At 39.2% G+C, this 20689-nt stretch overlaps 1 protein-coding gene across 5 annotated transcripts in view; it reads right to left on the bottom strand.

Annotated features, from left to right (window-relative positions):
* GLI3 (GLI family zinc finger 3) overlaps nucleotides 1-20689 on the bottom strand; it is a 197900-nt gene that overhangs the window by 118270 nt on the left and 58941 nt on the right. For 4 of the 5 annotated variants that reach the window (XM_015854996.2, XM_015855000.2, XM_015854997.2 and 1 more), the window contains exon 3: nucleotides 15857-16099. In XM_015854996.2, the coding sequence (XP_015710482.1) occupies nucleotides 15857-16099 (243 nt within the window). Of the gene's footprint in view, nucleotides 1-15856; nucleotides 16100-20167; nucleotides 20299-20689 lie in introns of those variants that run through there. The other variant, XM_032442544.1, reaches the window with a different exon arrangement.

Here is a 20689-nt window from a genome sequence, read left to right as displayed (position 1 = left end):
AAAAAATGAAGAGATTTACATAACCGTACTACGCTTCATATGGCTTCTGGCACAATGTTTACATATTGTTTTAAGCATAAGTAGATAATATTGCTTTAAGTATCAGTTGTTAACTACTAAATTACTGTCCCAATCTCAGATTTTAAAGCAGCTTCAGGTGAAAAGAAAAATCTAGCCAGTAAAAAGGCTTTGGAAGAATATCTATAAAATGAAGAGTTAAAACAGTAACCCAACATGAAAATTAAGCTAGGAATAGAGACTGGAATCCACTTTCTTGGAAGTATTCTTAGTTAATTGGTAGAGCATTGGTTTAGCACAGTAGATGAAGATTTTTATTTGTGGCTTTGCCAAAAACTTCCTTGGAGATCTCCAACAAATCTCAAGTGCTATACTTGTCAGTTGCTACAAATGGGAAATGGGTCTGCGTGTACTTCTTTCAGAGAAAAATCGTCCTTCACACAGAACACATGACACGGAGCCTCCTTTAATCAACCCCTGGAGTTTTGTTTCTTTCTTTTTTTTTTTTTAAATAATGTGTACCAGTGACAAAAATATTCTCCACTACTAGCTTTACTATATTATATTTATTTATGAAGAATCGTGTTTAACAAGTCTTTTAGTATCTTTAAAAACTGCTCAAGAAAGGAAGATTTACTTCCTTCTTTTCTCCCAAACTACACCTTGTAAAAACAGGGTATGTACGAAGAATTCCTGAAATTGACAATAGACCAAAATCACTTTGGCATTACTTCCAGGCTGGTCTGTTTTTAAGAAGTCTGTTCTCTTGCTTTTTGAACATATAAAGATTTAAGTTTGAACATACTTGCTAGCCTTCAGCTGTTCTGAATGGGAAGGTGTTTCATGCACAACAGGCATACAGTCAGTTTGCACACTTCACGTGATGAGACCCTCAGCTTCATTGAACAAGTTTCAAGCTGCCTGTAGTACCAACACCAGACCCCACTGTTTCATACTGTACCACCCAAATCAAGGAAAAGCTCTTACCCACATTATATCAAAGACCTGCATTTCTTCCTAAGCAGCAGTCTGTGCTCAGATAGATATTAAAGAATTGAGTTGACCCTATTCAGTGTCCAAATCCTTTCAATAGCTGCTTAAGTGATATGCTTTGAAGCATGTGTGAACTCAGAACAGAATCTGCTGTGTACTTCTTTACACAGAAGTTACCTAAGTTGTGAAGAGTTTCTTGCAACATGAACATAAGGCAATAAAATAAATCTCACAGGGCTCTAACTCCAAAAGACAGGCCAGGAAGAAAGAATACAAAGGTTAGAAAAAGCAGTAGACATTCAAGCATGGGTGAAAACAAGACTGGACAGGAAGGGAGCTTCCAGAGGAGGATTTCATAGAAAATAAATAAATAAATAAATAAATAAAGCAAAAAAGATTGGAAGAGCTTGATGGAAAGAGAAGACCAAAGGAAAAGGAGTTACACAGGAGGAGAACATAAACAGTTCTGAGGGAAATGGAACAGCAGCTTGGAAACCCACCCAGCTTTTTTTTTCTTAGTCAAACTAACAGTCAAGCTAACATGATTTCAATCTATACTAAGTGTTTAACACACCAGATGATAAATTCTCTAAAACAATTTAAATAGTGAATCCCTGCAGTTCTGACAGATTGTACTATGTTTAATGGGCATTTCAAGCACGAATTTCTACTTCAACATTGATATCTACAACTTCAAAAATAAAGTCATATTTACAAACAACAGTGCTCTGCTGCTGAATGGCACACACATACGTAAATGCTTAATACGAGTACAAATACTGCTTTTTTACTTTTGTTTTCCTTTTCAGATTGGCTAAGTATTTGCTAAATTCAAACAGAGACAACCAGATATAAACATAAGATCTATTAACTTCTAGTTTATTCCATACCTGTTAGCCTGAAATCAGTTTCCATTACAATTTTGTTCCTTGTTAATAAAGTAACATGCTACTACTGCTAATAATAAAAAGTACAGAATTTACTAGCACTTAAAACTCTTAGTCTAACCAGATGTATAAACCCCCAAAACTGCAAAGAATTTTTTAATATATGTAATATAAATACAAATGCACATGTATATGCATGTACACACATCTGTATATTTATATAGATATATATAGGCTTCTAGTAGCACCTGCTGTAGTAGATTTATGTAAGGACTTAGGAAACTTGATAGCTGCTTATAACTTTCTGGAAACTTCATTTTCAGGAGTTATATTCTCCATGCTTATTTCCCTATTGAGCAAAATCAATTACTGTATTTTTGGTTTACATAACAGTGGGTTAAAAAAAAAAGAGGCTTCATTTTCATATATTGTTTTTCTCTCACAATGAAAGAATGGCTGAACTTTCCAGTTTGAATGTCCAGGATGGCTGATCCTCACTGATTACTAGGTACTTTTGTTGTTTAGAAAATATCAAAGCTTACATTTGTACATATACCATGGTAACAATTAGTAATAGTATGAGAGCTGCCCATTTTACTTCCCTGTCTCCAAGAGACATTATTCCTTAGTGCCTGGATAAAGTCAAGTACAGGAGTCAGCATTACAGCCCAGAAGACTGCTTGTAGCCTCATATATCCTTGGGCAAGAGCATCGCATTCCCACCAAGCTGACTGAAAATCTCTGCCCTTTCTCGCATACAGCCCTCTTCTACTTAGGAGAAAGCAAGGCTCAGTTTGGCTCACTCTAGCTGAACAGATTTTTCTGCCTGAAACACTTAACCACTGTTTGCTGCATTATGAACTGCTGTTCAACTGCTCTGTTGTCTTTGAGCATGAAAAGATGTTTCATGATGGCACCTTACACTGAAATTACGCAAGAGCCAATAAATTCAATACATGCAACAGGCAATGTTCATGCCTTTGTCTTGTGGTGAGGGAAGAAGAGTTCTCTCATTTCCTGTATTTTATGAAGTCAGAAATGCATCAGCAACCTACAGAACAGTACTATAAAAGTCTAAATTGCTGACAAGTTCTAATATAAAATTGAAGAAGAGTACATAAATTAAACGTCACCACATTATTCAAGGTATTTGAATCTTGGAGCCAGTAAGCATAGATTATTTTATTTATATACAAATTCAATATATGTATCAAAATTATGGCTACAGCCCTTGAGAGTATATATAAATCACACAGGTGTGTCTGTGTGTATAAAGTTAGGCTGCCAAGAATTTGTTGTAATTCTTTCAAGACAGGTCTTCTTGAAGGCATCTACATCACCTCAGATCATCACATTTTTTACTACCTTCATTTAATCTTTTTTTTTCCTTAGTTTCTGCTTCTCCCATCCTCCCACTTGCTCAGAATTAGCTATTAGGGAAACAGTTCATATGGGCAAAATTTAACTACCTTTAAAGATACGGTTAAAATTAGATTTTTGCTTTACTCTTAAATTATGTGCAGTTTGAAAATGTAAGAGCGTAGAAAGGTCATATCTATATATTAGCTAATAATAGAATAATAGAGTTTTATATAGCCAGCACTAGCTATAGGGTTTCCTGTAATACTTCTGTATATAAAGAAAACTAACATGCTATATATACAATACAAGCACACTTCAGCATACCACATAACGTCCAAACAGAGCACTTGAAAAACATTCCAGAACATTTCTGAAGGTGCTCTTTCAATTTATATTTTAGGTAAAATCACCAAATAGGCAACAACAACGTACAACTCCTTATTTTACCTCCGAATGATTTGGCTCACAGGTATTGTGCATTTTTTGTTAGAAATCGTTTTTGTTTGTTCATTTTTAAATATAATACACTACCTGCTTTCATAATTTTAATTGATGCTAACAATCTGAGTTCAAAAAGATTTAAAGACTTCCATGGTGAGGCAGAAATGAATTCCTCACACTATTCACTGCCCACAGAACTTACTTCTACCTCTGGGTTAAGGTCTCTGTTTCCACCCATCCTACATGAACCTTCATCTGACTTTTACCTCAGCCACCATCTTAAAGTCCTAGCTTCAAAGTGACTTTGCAACACTTTGCAACTTCTTCAGTTATGAAGAGGTGATTCTGAACTAAAATAATCCAGCTCAGAGTAACATGTTACTTTGTTAGGAATTGCAGCTATGTGTCTTTTTTATTCATCTTCAAGACAAAGATACATAAGGAAGAGTTAGGCAGAAACTGTACCACTAACAAAATACATAAAGGAGCTGGAAAGCCCTTGTTTTCTATTACATGCCAAACTTCAGTACCTCATTCCCAACCTTGTTATTGCAGTGCTCTTCCCACTGCTGGTTCACTGGAAGCAGGCTCTTACCCTTTGAAAAAAAAAAAAAACGGTGTATGTTTTTTCATAAACAAACCCTAATAGACGCAGATGAGTCTATTTTAATAAATTACTACTGATAATTTATGACAGTGCCATTTCCTGAACTCTCCTCCTTGAACAAAATGGCAGTTATGTAAAACCTGCTAGTGCAGGCACACCAAACAAACAGCAGTGGGATGACCCAACTTCCCAGCCAATCATCACTTCCCTCCTTTAAGGGGCAAGAGAAGAAATGAAAAACTGCCAAAAGCAGCAGGCTGAGTGGAGTAACCAGAAAGTGACAATATACTGCTAATGGTTCAATGACTGCAAAGGGCTGCTCAAGCTGTGTTCAACAAAAACAGCCAAAAAGAGAAGAAAAAAAAAACAAACAAAAATAAAAAAGGCTAGATATTTGATTTTACCTTTTGTCAATTAATGTTAAACATGAGCTACTTGGAAAAAAAAAAAAAAAAAAAAAAGATAAAATACAATGAAAGAACACAATAATGTTTCATACAGGTGGTACCAAGGTCCCTGTCTGGGCCTGCAGACAAAACCATTCCCATGTAAACCTTACAGAGAATTAATCCTCAAGGACCACTGTAATGAGACCTTAAAAGGCTGAACAACAGCAGCCTATCACTGAGGGAAGCAGTAGCCTGCTCCCAGAAGTCTTCTCTAGCAGAGTTACATCAAAGCAAACTGGGACCTGATAGCAGGATTCTGCAAGAATCCCTTATCTTAGCACTAGCGGATGCTTCTCCTCTGATTGTCTTGAACTGCCACCTGTCCCAGGCATCTTTGAAGGCAACGCTAAGCCTGTGATGGATCTGACCTCCTTGAGCTGAAATTCTTTTATGTCTTTCTTTATTTTCTGCTCTGTTACATTCTTTCCTTGCAACATACACTACATGAAACAAAGGGAGTTCTCACTCCTTGACTTTCTGTCCCCAGCTACTCAAAAGCCAAAAAACAATGTAAAGGATTACAGTCCACACGCAATATGGAGTACTCCTCAGGAGACAAGCCTCTTATTTTTGAGAGTTATAACTAGATGGGCTTTTACACGAAGGGGCTTTACAATGAGGTTCAGTGTTGCTGGGAGCCAAGATATGAAAGCTGCATATCAGAGATAGCTTAAAAAACAAAAACATTCATAATACAGAAGTATATTAAAAATCACATTACAAAAATAAGCAGGAAAATAATAAGGAAGCAATAAGACTCAGAGAAAACAAATTACTGCAGAGTATGCGCATGTACTATATTATGCACAAATATCCCGTAACATCACTGTCCAGCACACTGTAAGAATGTTCGTTTCACCCTAGATGAAAACACAGAGTTGGCCAGCCCATGTCAAATAACAGCTCTGCTATGTGAGAGGTATACGGACACAAAGCACTCAGCTCATACACAGGGAGATGACTTTAATGCCACAAGTCAGTGTTTCAGTCTGTCAATGACTCAAAGGAAAGCAGGCAATTTCAAGAGACATCTTACCAGAGCTACAGAGACTAGAAGATACGTGCAGAGTTGTCAAAAGACTTTATCCGATAGCTACAAGCCATAATTCATTAAGTCACCAGGGTCCTGGAAAGGCTGGGCAAAGGAGAAATCTTGCTAAAGCTCCCACCCCTCATTTCCCACTCTTATATTCAATCAGTTATAAACTGGTTTTGAAGTCTTTTTCTTCTTCTATGTGCACAGCTCTGTCAGAAGAACAAGAAGCCAAGTATAACTAGGTTGAACAGGACACTGCCAGCTGCTCCTCCCAGTTCCCTGCACCGACAACATAAAAGAGTGCCACTAGTTGCAGTTAGGTGAAGCTCATGAAGCATTACGCAGAAGGATGGAAGCATGAAAGAGAAAACACCTTTTGCTTTTGAAGCTTTCTGGGAAAGTACAGATGGAGGAATTCAACTAACCACACAAACAGCAAGACTGCATCAAAATACTGATCCAGATCGTTTTTCTTATAACACACAGATTAGAAAAGTTTGCAGCAAACAAGCAGCAAACATATAGGGTCTAAATGTTTATTTTAAAAAGGCATTACATGGAAACCACAGAGTGGACCGCAGCATTTTTTCATTTTCTGGAGCCCAGACCTATTGTGTACATTGCCAAAATTAACTTGGCCTAGAGACATGCTGTGCTGTGCATTCAAACAGCAAATAAAGTTCAAGACTTTTCACCACTCATTTTAAGACTTCTTCCTCCTACCCCACACTCTCACTACATGGTGTTGTGCTTCAGAACCACAGAGCAGCATCAGCTAGCACCAGCCTCTGCAAGGAAATACAGCGGTCATTTCCCAACAGTCAGCTCATCAGGGAATGGTGTCTACATCATCTTGTAAGGTAGCAGTCTGTGGGCTGCCTTTATGTAACACAGCAACTTTGCATTTTGCAGCCTTCTAGCACAGCCTCAGCAGCAAATGAACCTCACCCTCCTGGTCCAGCAAGACTCTGCATGCCCAGGAGAGCCTTATGCATTGGTACAACAGTCACACAGGCTGCTTATGAGCAAATCCCAGAGCTAAAGGCTGGGCTGGATGCAGAGGCATGGGATGCTTCAACCTCCCTCTACAGACCTCCCTTTTATAGCGATGTACACACAGAACAGTAGCTTCTGTGGGGAGTAACACTACAGCAGCACATCTTCAACCTGCCTTTCTGATTTAGTTTGGCTTACAACGTACTAGAGGATAGAAAATACTATTAAATGAACAACTTGTGTTACTACCTGTGATGTACATAAAAAATAATTATCTTCTTTAAAGAAATGTGCCATCTTCCCACATTAACTGAGAAACACTTTCGCAGTCCAACAGTTGACGTTTCATCCACCACTTGCAATTTTTTCCTTGTGAGTAGACAAAGCCAGATTAGGCCTTTAGTCATTATTTATCGGGACCTTTCTCCAGTTGGCTTTATTTCCCAATAGGCATATTCAAATTTTCTGCACTCAAATTGACAAATCAAGAAAAACTGAAAATCTGTTAGAGTAAAAATAAGCACAGGCCATGGTCACTGCCAGTCTCATGCAAATGAGAAGAATTTATGAGCAGGTCATACATCAGCTTTTCCCTAAGTCAAGCATTCCAAGCACTGGGCAGCTCACTGATTCAGCCAGTGATTAAACCTGCGTTCCTCTCTCTCTTCCAGTAAAAATAAAAAGAAAATTCACTCCTACTATAGCAGCAACGAATGTTTTTAATGTCTGGCACTAATTTTATTGTTAGAAGTACTCTAGCTATTTGTGTGAATGACGCTGATGCCAATTCAAAGTATCACCCAGTAAGAAACATGGCAAAGGAGCCAACTGCTCGCTATCACTGTATCACGCTGGTCCATCCTGGTAAAGTGAACAGCCACTGTTTACACACAACACAGGCCTCAATCCAAAAAATGCTTATTCACACAGAATGACCTGATTTCACTTCAACAACAAACTCTACCAGAAGTCAACACATCGAAGCCAGAGGCTTTCAGTTGTATCCACAGACAAGCAGGTGAAAAAAGTAAAGAAATCAAATGTAGCACCTTCTTACACTGAAGAGTGTGACATACTGGAATGCAGTTTATTTCAACACATCTACCTCATTAGTTATTTGCTTCAACACTTAGTATGGTGTTACGCTCAGCTGTTTCCACAGTCAGCCGTTTATTTCAAAGTATGTCACTTGCCATTACTTTTGGCTTGTTACTTCAACAGGGGAATGTAGACAGATGAATAACAATGTTCAGCTCTTCACTTGGTACACAGATCCTTGGGAATCAGGATTTTAAATTACAACTAGTATGAGGAGCAGGTAAAATGAAAGGGCAGAATACAAGGCAACTGGGAATTATTACAAAGTTCACTGAAGCCAGCAGCTGTTGATTCCTTGAATTCATCAGATTCTGGACCAGCACTGTTTGGGAAAAAAGATGGCTCAGGGCAGCACTGAAATGTGAAAAGGAAAACAGAACGAACAATGGGGGATTCCCTGTTCTACCTTATTCAGTGTGAAACAGGAAACAGGCATAATTTAAATCAGAAAGCAATTCCATTATCTGCCGAGCTGTGTTGAACTCCAACAAATCAAGAAGACAAACTCTGAAAGACACTCTTCTGTTTTGTTTGGTTTTTTTTGTTCTATTTTTTTATGAAATGACTACTCATTTTTAAAATAAAGTATGATGACAGCGTACAAACATGTACATCCACAAACCCCTCCATGGCAGTACAGTTTCTTCTGCTGCTGCAAACAATACCACCATCATACATGCTGACAACCACACCTCAGTAGAGCAGCTGTACTCTTTTGAAACACAGCTACAAATACACCAATACTTAGTAGAGAACTGGTTTCCCACATTGGTGATTGATGCCTTGGCTGTAAATTATACCTCCACAAATGAAAAAAGATAACCAGGAGGTTGGTGGAGTGCTGCCTCTCCATGCTGCCACACAGACCAATTAGCATCCTTCCAGATATGAAAATGGCAATTGAAACTTCTCTTAAGGGAACCAGACTCCTTCTAAGGCACTGTCCAGATGAAAAAACACTAATGTAAGTAAACCATCTCACCAGCAGTGTAAGACACTACAAAGTTTAAGAAGTATCTGGCTCATACTCAACAGTTCAGGAAAATCTGCTTTAGTTCCCAATGGAAGCCATGATCACTCAGCCAGCCAGGAGTCTTCATCACAAACCAGCACCTGGCTGAAGCATTTCCTGTGCTTTGCTACATGGACTGAACTTATTGCAGACATAAAGCTCCTTACCAATAAAGGCAAGGCAATCTGACACCAAAAGCTGCGCAAGGTTGAGTTCTGGCTGTTTTTAAGGCATTAAGCAGCCAAGTCCAAAAGGCTACTTCTTCAAACCATGTGTCCTTGGCCAAGAAATGCCTGAAAAGTTCCTCAGAACAAGGTGACTGACAGACAGGAACCTCAGGTATTAAGGATGCTCCAAATCTTGCAAAAGATGATGCTTATCTTCCTTTGACCATTAGTTTTCTACATACCTGTCATACCTGGCTAATCTCTAGCATTACTCATCCTTAACCATAACACAAAAAAGATCACTTCTAACCAAGAAAAAGAGAAAACTCATGATCTTGCCTGTTGCCATGACAGAAATGAACACAACAGATGTGTGTCAGGCCCTGGGTTGTTGGCTTTTTGTTTGGGGGGGGGGAGGGGGTTCAGAGAACTTAGTGATGGCAAATACCACAATTCCCTCACACTAGTGAATCTCAGAAAACAGCATATTTTTTTTTCAGCTCAGTTTCTGTGCTTCTAAAGATTTTGTGTGTGTGTGTGTTTTGTGTGTTGTTTTCCTCTCACTGTTCAGCTGCTGATAGATAGAGGATATCACACAGGGAAATCAGATCAGTCCCAACCCATTACTGACCTTGTGACAAGGCTCTTAAAGACAAGGAACGCCCACTTATCAAAAGACACAGCAACTTTTAAGCTTTTCATTCTCTCCTGATTTAGGGATAGCTGATCCGCCTTGAGGCTAAAGAGATGGATTACATTATTTCTTGGTTGTTTTTCAGAGTTTCTAGCTATGACTCCATAGCTCTGATCAATTTATTTTGTCTCTTTTCATGAAGACAGTATATAACAAATACACACTCTAAAGCATCTAAAAATGCTCTACCTGACAAAATCAAATCTGTGAAAGAAATAAGTATTTTTGTATCTGTTATTAGAAACTAAAACTTTATCTTACAGGCACTTCAATAACCCCATAAAAGAGACTAAGAGAACCAATCTGCTTTTGAGAAGGCTCCACCAAGGCAGAGCCCAGCAGGTAAATTCTCTTAGGTACCATGGAAGGACCTTTTTTAGTTTTTTTTTCCCAAAGGCTGAATCTAAGGACATTTTAAAAATGAAGTCCAAAAGAATTAGTCAGGGATCACAGAAATACCTTATTCTACCCTTTGCCCAAACAGGATCACCTTTGTTTAGATCACCCCTTGTAGTTTCCAGTCAAAACTGATACTAACTGTAAGACAAGGGAATAAAATGGAATATGTATCTTTAAATACTAACCTAAACTTGAAATTAAAGCAAATCAAAAAGCCAAAAAAAAAAAAATCTTTTAATTTCTCAACTAAATTACACTTCAAGGGCTTTCAGAAACTGGCATTTCTGCAGTCTCATGCTGAGGAAAGAGAAAATCAGGTAGAAAAAGTATGTTTTTACGTGCAGCTTCTAGCTGCAAATCTTACAGTGCAATTGCTACTTCAAAATGATAGGACCCAACAGGGGTAGTACTGCCAGGATTCTAAAGAGCCTCTGCTTCTTCCACAGAAGGACTCTGGAAAAACAGGCAGGGAGCTGAATCATGACCAGAGAGGTTTGGGAAGCATCTTGTAGAACAGCTCTCCATTTATATGCAGCTGTTAATCTCAAGAGGTCTACTACTCCTTCCAAAATCTCAGACTGAAGGTGCCTCTGACCCTACACTTGGTTTTGTGAGCAATGTTTTTCTGTTGGAAGCTACTGAAATACACTAATAAATTTTAGATTTTTTTTCCAAAAAAACGTTTTGCAAATATATCTGTTTTTTTCTTTAAGCTCAGTTTTTCAGCTGTTAAGCTGACATTCACTTTTGAACTAGTGGGTTTTTTTTTCCTAAGTTTTATGAGATGCTTTAAATTTTGACTTTTTTTTTTTTTTTTTTTACTATATCCTGCTTAACAACACCTACTCCACAAATCACTGCCAGAGGATAGTTTTGTTAGTAAAGTTCTTACAACCCCCCTCTGCAAAATGCAGCAGAAAGGGTTGAAGAAGTAGGACTCAGACTTTTAAAGGTAAAACTCACTTTGAAACTGAAGAGTACCTAAATGTCTTTAAAGACTTTTGCCCTAAATCTCTGCAAGGATTCCTCACTGACACTCACCTACCGCTCTCCAGCAGGGCTGGGGGAGAAGCCTTCTATAAAGAGTCAACCCTGGCCCCCACGACCTAATGAAGCTAAGAAGCTAGATGTATGTTCAGCAAAGTGTCAGCCATGAGAATAACATAAAGGCTCTCAGGTTGTCCCCCTGGAGGCCCAAAACACTCTAGCGATAAGATGCAGGAGGTCACCGGCTCTCCCCTCTACAAACCAAACGGGGCAGGGACCCCTTCCATGAGCCCATCAGCTGGAGGCAAGATGGACTGATCTGATTATTCAGTGTGCTACATGTAGCTGACCATCACACGGCCATGAAAAGTCACTGCTTTGTGACTGCATTTTAAGGCAGTGTTTCCAGTTACTGTTTGCAGAAGCAGAACCTAATTTCTCTTTTTATTCTTCCTCCTTTTCTATGGGGAGATTAAGGAAAGGGAGATTCTTGTCAATAAAAATTGAAACAGTAAATGAACAAGTGCACCTACACTGTATTTTCCTTGCTTTGGTCTTCTGGTCATGTTGCAAATTGATTTTGAGATGACGTTGTTAACAATGTGTAATCTAACTGGGGCCTCTATAAGGGGCCCAATCCATTCAAGGTACAAGTCCGGACATGGTGGGAACTGAGGGCTATCAATACCTTTGAAGGGTTAATCCTCTGAAATAAGCAATAAGTAGTTCCCATTTCCCCAAATAGATACAGAAGCTTCTAAACTGGAATAACCCCTGTTAAGAAAAAAAAGAAAAAAGAAAAGAAAGAAGAAGGGGGCAAAAAAAAAAGGTGCAGGGTGAGTTCCTGCTTTCAAGCTATGCTCAGCATAACCTCTGAAATGAAGTATGTACCCGAAAGATTCCTGCCAGGGCCATTTTGTATATACAGACTCTTAGCTCAGAGCCGACTGAACTGTCGCTGCTTTTTTACTTAAGATAATTCTTCAGGCTTTACTAATTAGGAACTAACAATTCTTTCAGATGAGCTGTGAAACGCAGGGAAGAATACCAGCAGTATGTTTTAAATCAAACTGTTTACATCAGGAATGATTCATTTTTTCCGTGAGGAATGAATTGTGAGACAGGCAGTCTTAACACTGCCATAAATCTGCGTGGGAATTAAAATTGTGGAGAGAATAACAAAAGGAAGTTGCTATCCCTGCCTCAGCCCCACCTCTGGAGACAGAATTTACATTAACAAGGGGCTCAAACCATAATCAGTGTTTGAGAAACACTGTTCTTTAAATCTATTTAAGAAACTCTGGAAAAAATCCATGCTAGAGCTCACTAAACCTTCTCCCCTCTGTAAAGGAAAGGTGTAACATACAAAGGGAAACATCAGCATTTTCTTCATCTCCTGCCTAAGCCTTTGAAAGAAAAAAGTTTAAAAACACACTTTGTGACTAGTGTTTAAGTGACGCTTGAGAAAATCATGACTGAAAAAAAGTCTGAACCTGTTTTTGGTCTGGATATATTTTTGTCTCTGAGAAGACAGAGGTCTCTTAACCAAGAACAAGGCCATTCTCTTATTTGTGGTTGCTAAATGGCTGAGGAGCTCCTTGGTGGTGCAAAAGGGCCATCGGCTCTATGGCATGTTTCTTCCCAGCTGTTTGAAAAGCTGGTCCACTTGAAACACAACAATACTTCCTCCCGGCGCTCTGTAGGAGAGCAAACTCCCCCTCAATACGGTATTTATTCCACATGTATGGTAACTATTATTCCCAACATTTACAACATTGCCCATTTTAATTGGGAAAAAAATTTAAAAAATTACAGCAACAAAAAATCCTGCAGTGCACATACACAGAGACACACATATTTACATGTAGAAATGCAAGGCATTTAAGTTGTTTCTAATAACTGCAGCTCCTGGAGCAGACATGCATTCCACACACAACTGACTTAAATTCTCTTTTTCTTTTCTTGCCATAAAAATAGACAGATCTCCTCCTTCAAAAATAAATTATTTTTCCCTCTTCCTGCGTTACAGGAAGCCTGCCCACGCTTTTAAATACAAAGTGGGTAAATATAGAAGCACAAATTAGCCATCTTGAAAAGTCTATATTTTCCAGCCACAGGGAAACTAAGGAATTACTGTGAGTGTTTACATACCCAACAATGTTGAATTAAAACAGTATTTTCTATCCATATGCCCAGCAAAACAAGCAAGAAACTAAGGAAGAGAACAATAGACTTGCTGGTTCCTCACCTGTTGCTACATTGGAACTGGGATATCACTTCCTTATTCGATCTTGTTCATATGGACCACTATAAATGTCAGCCTGAATACTGTTACCACTTCGATCAAAGCATGTCTTGCATATATAAATGATACAATTACAATGAAAATTTCAGTAAGACTGTCTGATGCCCTAAAAATCTGACTAGACAATTGTCTCTTTAGGTGTCCTTCTGTATCACATCTATTAAAGGTAAATAAAAGCATGATGGCTCTTTATATGACATTAATATCATGAGGTATTTTACAAACCCGTGAATAAAACTCTGCAATTCATTACAGCAGCTGCGGAGTAGGTCTGTCCATCAGATACTTTCTGGCTTAGACTTCTGCTTTACAATCTTGTTGTTCATTTAAAATTAACTCATTTCTTGTTCCTCTGTTGTTACAGGCTGTGTAAAATTATGCTGTTCCCTTGGCTTCTGACATCAGTGCTTCTCTATCAGTTGACACATCCTAACTGACTATAGTTATCAGTCACAATATGGACATTTTATCTACATTAAATTGTGGGAAACTTAGTCAAAAGAGGTAATTCTATAAAAGAAAACAAAATGAACAAAATCCAAACCAGCTAGGCTCATTCAGACTGGGTGGCTCTTTTTTTCTCAGTCTGAATCTTTAACAGTATCAGTAACACTTTGATCCAGATTTAAGGACTGAGTTGGCAGCTGGTCAGATGGCCAAAATGGCAATCACTAAATTTAGCATAATGTTTGTTGTTTGGCTGGTTGGGGTGTCAGTTGCACTTTTTACCTTTCCCAGCTATACTGTAGGCACACAGAAGCTATTTGCTTCCCCAATAGGATTTTCTTTTCCCAAGGGAGATTTGGAGTTTGAGTTAACAGATACTCAAAATGACAAGCTACAATTGGTGTCTCCAACAGCTTGTATTTGTGTGCTGCTGCTTGTGATCAGTACTTTGCTCTGCACACTCACACTTCTCTGGCAGGCAAGTCACTAGTATACTGCTGCATGCCTTTCCAGGCAAAAAGAAGAGCAACTCCCTTCCAGGATTTGAACAAGGCTGCAGAGAGCTCAAGAGGAGGAGAGTGTCCATGAACTGACTGTTGTATGTTTGAGAACAGCTGAAAAGCTTCACTGAAAACTTTACCCTAAATGCTGTCACAGAATAGAATGGAAAAAAAAAAAAAAAAAAAAAGAAAAAATAAAGCCAAACTAATTAGAAATATCTTAAAAAAAGGTATTCATTTTATTCATTTTCTCTTCATCCTTGTTAACAATCACACTCCTTTTTTTTTTTTTTTTTTTAATTTTTTTAAGGAGTTTGGTGAGACTTAAGGTTGTGTGAGACATACTTTGATCTGCACCCTGATGAGTGAACATTCCCCTTTGCTGCTAGCCCAACTAATGAAGGGATAAAATTAGCTTTTATCCCTGGCACTTTCTTTAGCAAAAAACCATGAACTAATCAGCTGTCCTCACTAATCAGTTGCCTGGCTTAAAACACTGAAATTTCTGAATTATGTGGAGGAAAAAAGCCAACACAGACTGGCCCCCTCTGTGGGTCTTAAGCCCATCGTCTGGAACTGGAGACTGGAAGGTTAAATGGCAAATGTGTATCCTGACTAGGTGATAAATCTATAATCAAAAGGCACAAGCCTTTACACCTCAAGATGTACTTCATTACTACACAACTAAATGATTTTTTTCTTTTTCCTTTTTTTTTTTTTTAAACTAGAAGCAGATGAAAAAAAAAATTGCTTAACTCTCTCATATTTTGCCCGTGGAGAAATCCATTCCACATCTGTGTTCAAGTGTCAGTTAATTTCTTACTTTTTTATTAATGTCTGAGCAGGGACTCAGAAGTTGAAACTGTTTGCCTTTTTTTACCCCATACATCTTAAGGGGACTAGGGAAGAACATGATAAAACCACCCCATTAGCCCACATGTTCCCAAGCAAGTGCATCTTTAAAAACAAAAAAAACAAAGAACAGTTAAAAAAATTAATTAATAAACAATACCAGCAGCATTAAACTTTCCAATCCCTCCCCAAATTATTAAAAAAAACCAAAACCTAAGATTATTTTAAAAGATTAAGATTACTTATTAAGAAGATTTTACGGCCTTTTTCATTTTCCTCCTCTGCTTTATTTAATGAGTTTTTTTTTCTTTGTGCATGATGGGGGTGGAGCAAATGCAGAACTGGATGACTGAGGAGGATTAACAACAGATGATATATCCTGTGGAAGTTGCTTTGCAGAGGCCTGTGCTAATTTTGAGTTGTCATGCTTCCCAGCTTTTAATTTGAAACAGAAAAAAATATATATCACATTTATCTCAACTCACACACAGAGAAAGCAATTCTCCCCAAGATGATGCAAGGTGACAAACAGAATGACATAAAACTTGACAGCCTGAACAGCCTTCCAACCTCCCTCCCCAAAACAAATGTGTAATAAATACTCACGGTAATGAGGATCCATGTAACCATTTCTGGGGTCCATAGTAAACAATGTCCCACGATAAGGTACAGAAGGTTCAGGAAGGTGCGATATAGATCCATGGATCTCTTTCTTTATTAATGAGGCCCTTTCCTCGCTAGATGTTGAAGGCTCCTCACTGATCTTGCTGAGGCCTTGCCCACCTTGTGGCTGCATTGTGATTGCGTTCCTTCTCTCTCTGTGATAGGTCTGTCCAGGACTTTCATCCTCTGGAAAAAAAAAATACCAAAGAAGAAAGAGAGAGAACAAGAAAGAGAGAGAGAGAGACAGAGAGAGAGAGAGACACTTTTAGTCCATTTTTAGCAAATAAAACAAGAAGTTCTCCCTGCCACCACTAGTGCTAGGGTGCAGGTTGGTGACAGCCAGCATGTAACTATGAAGGATGCTGTGGGGTGTGGGCTGAGCACACTACCGGCAGCTCTTGGTCAGTAGATCATCGTCACCCATGCACTAGTGCATTTACCAGCAAGGCTATCAATCCTGCAAGAACAGACAGAGACTTGCTGTTTTCTTGCCTCTGGGACAAGGAAGTTTTGGCTGCCTGATGAGGAGGAAGAAAACAATTTGTCACAAAGAGCAGAAGATGAACCCTGCTAGCCAGGCCTAAATCAAACCTTGCCACCCGTTGCTGCTCTGCAGCGCTGCTCCAGTCCTCAGAACCTTGCTTATGTGGAAGGTTGGAGCCTTAAAGAAAGGCCATTAGTAGGAAAACAAGGTGGGTGACACTGAAATACGTAAAACTGCCCAAGAGACAGCACCATCAGAACAAGACAGGCAGAGTGGGGACAACTGCTCCAGCAGCGTTTCCACAGGTATGCATGGGTTGACCACTCCCCCTTCCCTTTCTCCCATGTCCAAACACACAAATTCTTAACAAACAGAAGGAAAAACAAAAGAGAATGAGTAGAGTGGAGCCCAAGGGCTGGTTTGAAAAAACCCCTCACTGCTTGCGAGCGCTCCAGCATAGAGAAGGCAAATGCTTCTGCAGGCCCTTCCCCTTACGTCTGTCAGGACACAGCTCTTCACTCATTCATCGTCAGTGTCCTTCTGTGAGTCCTGTTTGCCTGCAGTGGAGGGGTCAAAAGGCTTTCCAATAATTGCTCAATCAGCCTGCCTTGCAGTATAGCCAGGCATTTATCCAAACCTGGGCTCCTGCATGAGCAGCAATTCCTGCAGATCACAAGCAGCCTTCAAAAACCACACCAAGGGGCTCTGCTATTGCATTATTAAAATACAGAGGCATTTCTCTAAAAAAGTGCATAACTATGTGCTGGATTCTGGCAGATGTCTATGCTCCAGGTACAGCCTTGCTCAATAAAACACCTTACACATGTGGGGATACACCAATGTCTTGAAGAAGTACCAATAAATACAGTCAGTTTCAAAAGTTGTACAAAGTATATGAAGAGCCCCAGAAGACTAAATATTGGGTACAGAAAAGGTAACTGCAAAGGAAATGAAAGTACTCTTAGGAAACTAAAGCAGCTCAGGTAAACTTATTCTACAACTCACAGGCAAAGCAGGGTCATTTGTAACAGTGACAAGATTTCACTTCAGTTGTCAGAGGCCGGAATTGCTAAGGTCAGGGCCACATTTTTACTTACAACTTACCCTGCTGCACTCATTCAAATAGCAAGAGCATCAGCAACCAATTGATCATGACAACTCACACAAGTTCATCATCAGCATAACTCTGCCTTCATTAGAACCAGGCTAACCGTGTATTAAATAGCCCAGAGTTTAATTTTCAGCATTGTCCAAACTAGCTACACCGTTACTTTTAATGCAGAGCTTTCCAGGCATTTCCCTGCCCCCTCTTCTCTAAAATCACAACAACAAAACCCAACAGTGCAGTCTATTGAGTGCTTAATTATTTTTCTATCTCCAAGTATTACAGCAAGCAGGGGCTGCTGACTTATCAGCATCTTCCAGGGACTGAATTCTTTAAATAGCCAGCAGTAATTCTCCATACATAGAGCTTCCAGGATTGGGACTGAGGAGAAAGAGTTAATAGAAACAGACAACAGCACTGGAGTTTAAGCCCTTTGCCCTTTTCTACTTTTTATTAATATGCATACGTACTGGTCCCTGCTCTAGATTAGCACGGTTTAAGGTTTCCACTTTTTACACCGAAGCTGTTCTTAGTTAGAGAATCACAAAAGGGAATCTAAAACTTTAAAACTTATATGAAGTTTTTTAGAAAGCAGCTTGTATATCTGAAAAGTAAAAAACAAATCACCCCAAACGAAGTTAAATTTTCCATCACATTTCTCCCTAGCTGGAATCTTTTATGCTAAATTTCAACCTACAGTGAACTTTCACTGATGAGATGTAAACTCTTGTGAAAATAGGGGATTATACTCTATTTGAAATCTTGACAGACCCGTAAGCGTAGCAAGCTAACCTGTGTTACCACGGTATGGAAGCCAGTGAGCTTGAAGTGATTTGTGTGGCTGTATAATCGATCTGAGGATCAGAGAGGATTTCAGTTCTTTTACTCTTCCATAAAAAGATAATATTTGTTTAAACTGCCATCCTGGAATACAGGAACCCAATGCCTGTCTACAGGCTTCAGTTTTATTCTTTCCTTCTCCAAACATGCATGTGTCATCAATCAAGGAACTGGGGACTGGTATGGAACATTTTTTTTAGAATTCTGGAATGAAATTCAACACCTATTTTCAGTAAGTTTGAAACTCAAGGAAAAATGTGATTTGTTTTAAAAAGCTTTCTTTTTTTTTTTTTTTTTTTTTTTTTTTTCCCCTTTTAGGAAAGAATAGTGGGAAGGAAACGAAAGAAAATTAGTATTTTTTCCTCTCTATCAACCATCTTCCCTCCTCATTAAATTAATGCTTCTTACTGTTAGAAGTCAAACACTTTTGTACACTGACTACTATAAAAAATTTCATCCAGACTTTTATTTTTTTTTTAAGCAAAAATGCAAACATGGTGGTGTTCCGGCGACAAGACACAACAGACTAACATTTCGGTAAGCATCTACTACCCACTCCGCACCACAGTTTCTTTTGACAGGGGGCAGATGAGGGGCTTGACAGTACCTGCACTCCAGGATACAAATAGCTGGGATGTTTATAAGAGCCTTCCACACAGGAAGGGGGAAACTTCTCCTGCAGTCATTCTGCCGAGTCTCAACAGCAGTAAAGCCACTTCAGTGAGCCAAAAGGCAAAAGCTGTCTAATCTTGTTCTGTTTCAGCTGAATTACTTGATAAAGTTTGAGAGTGAGTGCAGACAAGCTGTGCCGGGCCAAATTATTGACAGAAACATGCTGTCCACCATGGCAACAAGTGGAGCTCTATAGCAAAAACGTAAGCAAACAGCCCACTGCTCCAGCAGCATTTGCCAAAGGCTTCTTACAGACAAATGCATGGCAACTGTTATTGCTCTTCTCAAGTTTTAAAAGTGGTTTGGTTTAGGGTCAAAAGAAACATCTCATTAACTAAAACTTGCAGAAAGAAATCACAGCCAAGGGGACCAATTCTCCCTCATCTCCACCCGTTTACCATCAGTGGTACTCCACCAGCTTCAGCATAGTTCAGCCTGCCTTCCACAGGTTTAAGAGAAGACTTGGGGGAAAAACGCAAAAGAATAAAAAAGAGCGATCAGGCCTCCAAAGTCATCTGCATAAAACTCTCTTTCTTCATGTATGCCCTATTCTGTCCTAACAAGCTAGGCGCCACAGACACGTGTTACAAGCATCTAGTCTGGAACAATCACATTCATTCAGAATTCTCCATGCACTGCTATTCCGATCAGAAGTGGTTTTTATTTGAAGTGTTTAGCAACTAAGCGCACCTCATTCTAACAAGCATTTTCAGAGAACTCTCACAGGACAGTATGCCTGAACAAACATGCTTCTAGTTGTTCAGCTAATTTAAAAGCAAATTAAAAATCAAGGCAAACAGAAATCAAACACAAGAATCCACTGAACTTTCTTCCCCCGTTAACCTTCGTTTGCTTGTTTTATCGTAGTTCTACAGACATCAAGACACAAAGTCAAAGCTTTTTCTCTTAAACCTTTTTAGAGCCAGCAACTGAAGAAAAAAGTTGAAATCCATTGATAGAGGATGCCAAAAATCACTCCCACCACACTTCAGAGATACCCCCATTCAGACGAGATGCAGCAGTTCAGCTAAATCCATCTAGGCATTAAGTTTCCTCTCCATATTTCTGCCTGCAACTCGTAGGTAGCATTATGGTCACACAGGCGAGCTGCCGACATGCTGCACCTGGGTGAGACAAGAGACAACGTACTTACAACGTAGTCCAAAAGACCCTGGCTTACACGCTCTCCAAGCTCTTCTCTTGCCCAAAATTCTCTGGCTACAGGCTGTGGACATTCCTCTCTCTCTTTTTCTCTCTCCTCATCTCCCTCCCTCTCTCTCAGAGGCAGTGCTTCTCTCATTAGAGGAATTAAAAGTGGTTGGTGCCATGCTAAATTTAACAAGCTCATTAGTATTCTTCCTGAGTGCTTCCTAGTGAACTCTCCCTATTCAAGCAGCTCTCTGTAGCTGAGGGGTCAGGCGGCTAATCATTAAATCAAACTAATGTCACCCTATCACAATCGGCCTAAGAGAAGGAGGGTTTATTATTTCAGTTTATGCTAAATAAACGGTTTTACAAATGGTCTCCAAGCAAGGTCAACAGCAGCTTCAATTACAAGACAAACTTAACAAGAGTTGCTATAAACCAAGTGCTCCATATTGACCTAAGCACAAGCTCTGCTCCGCATATTGCCACTAGCAGGATTGTACAGGAATGCATATTGTAAAATAAAGGA

Source organism: Coturnix japonica, chromosome 2 (genome assembly GCF_001577835.2).
Source record: "Coturnix japonica isolate 7356 chromosome 2, Coturnix japonica 2.1, whole genome shotgun sequence".
NCBI classification, from domain to species: Eukaryota; Metazoa; Chordata; class Aves; order Galliformes; family Phasianidae; genus Coturnix; species Coturnix japonica.
This window is presented reverse-complemented; position numbering and strand designations above follow the sequence as displayed.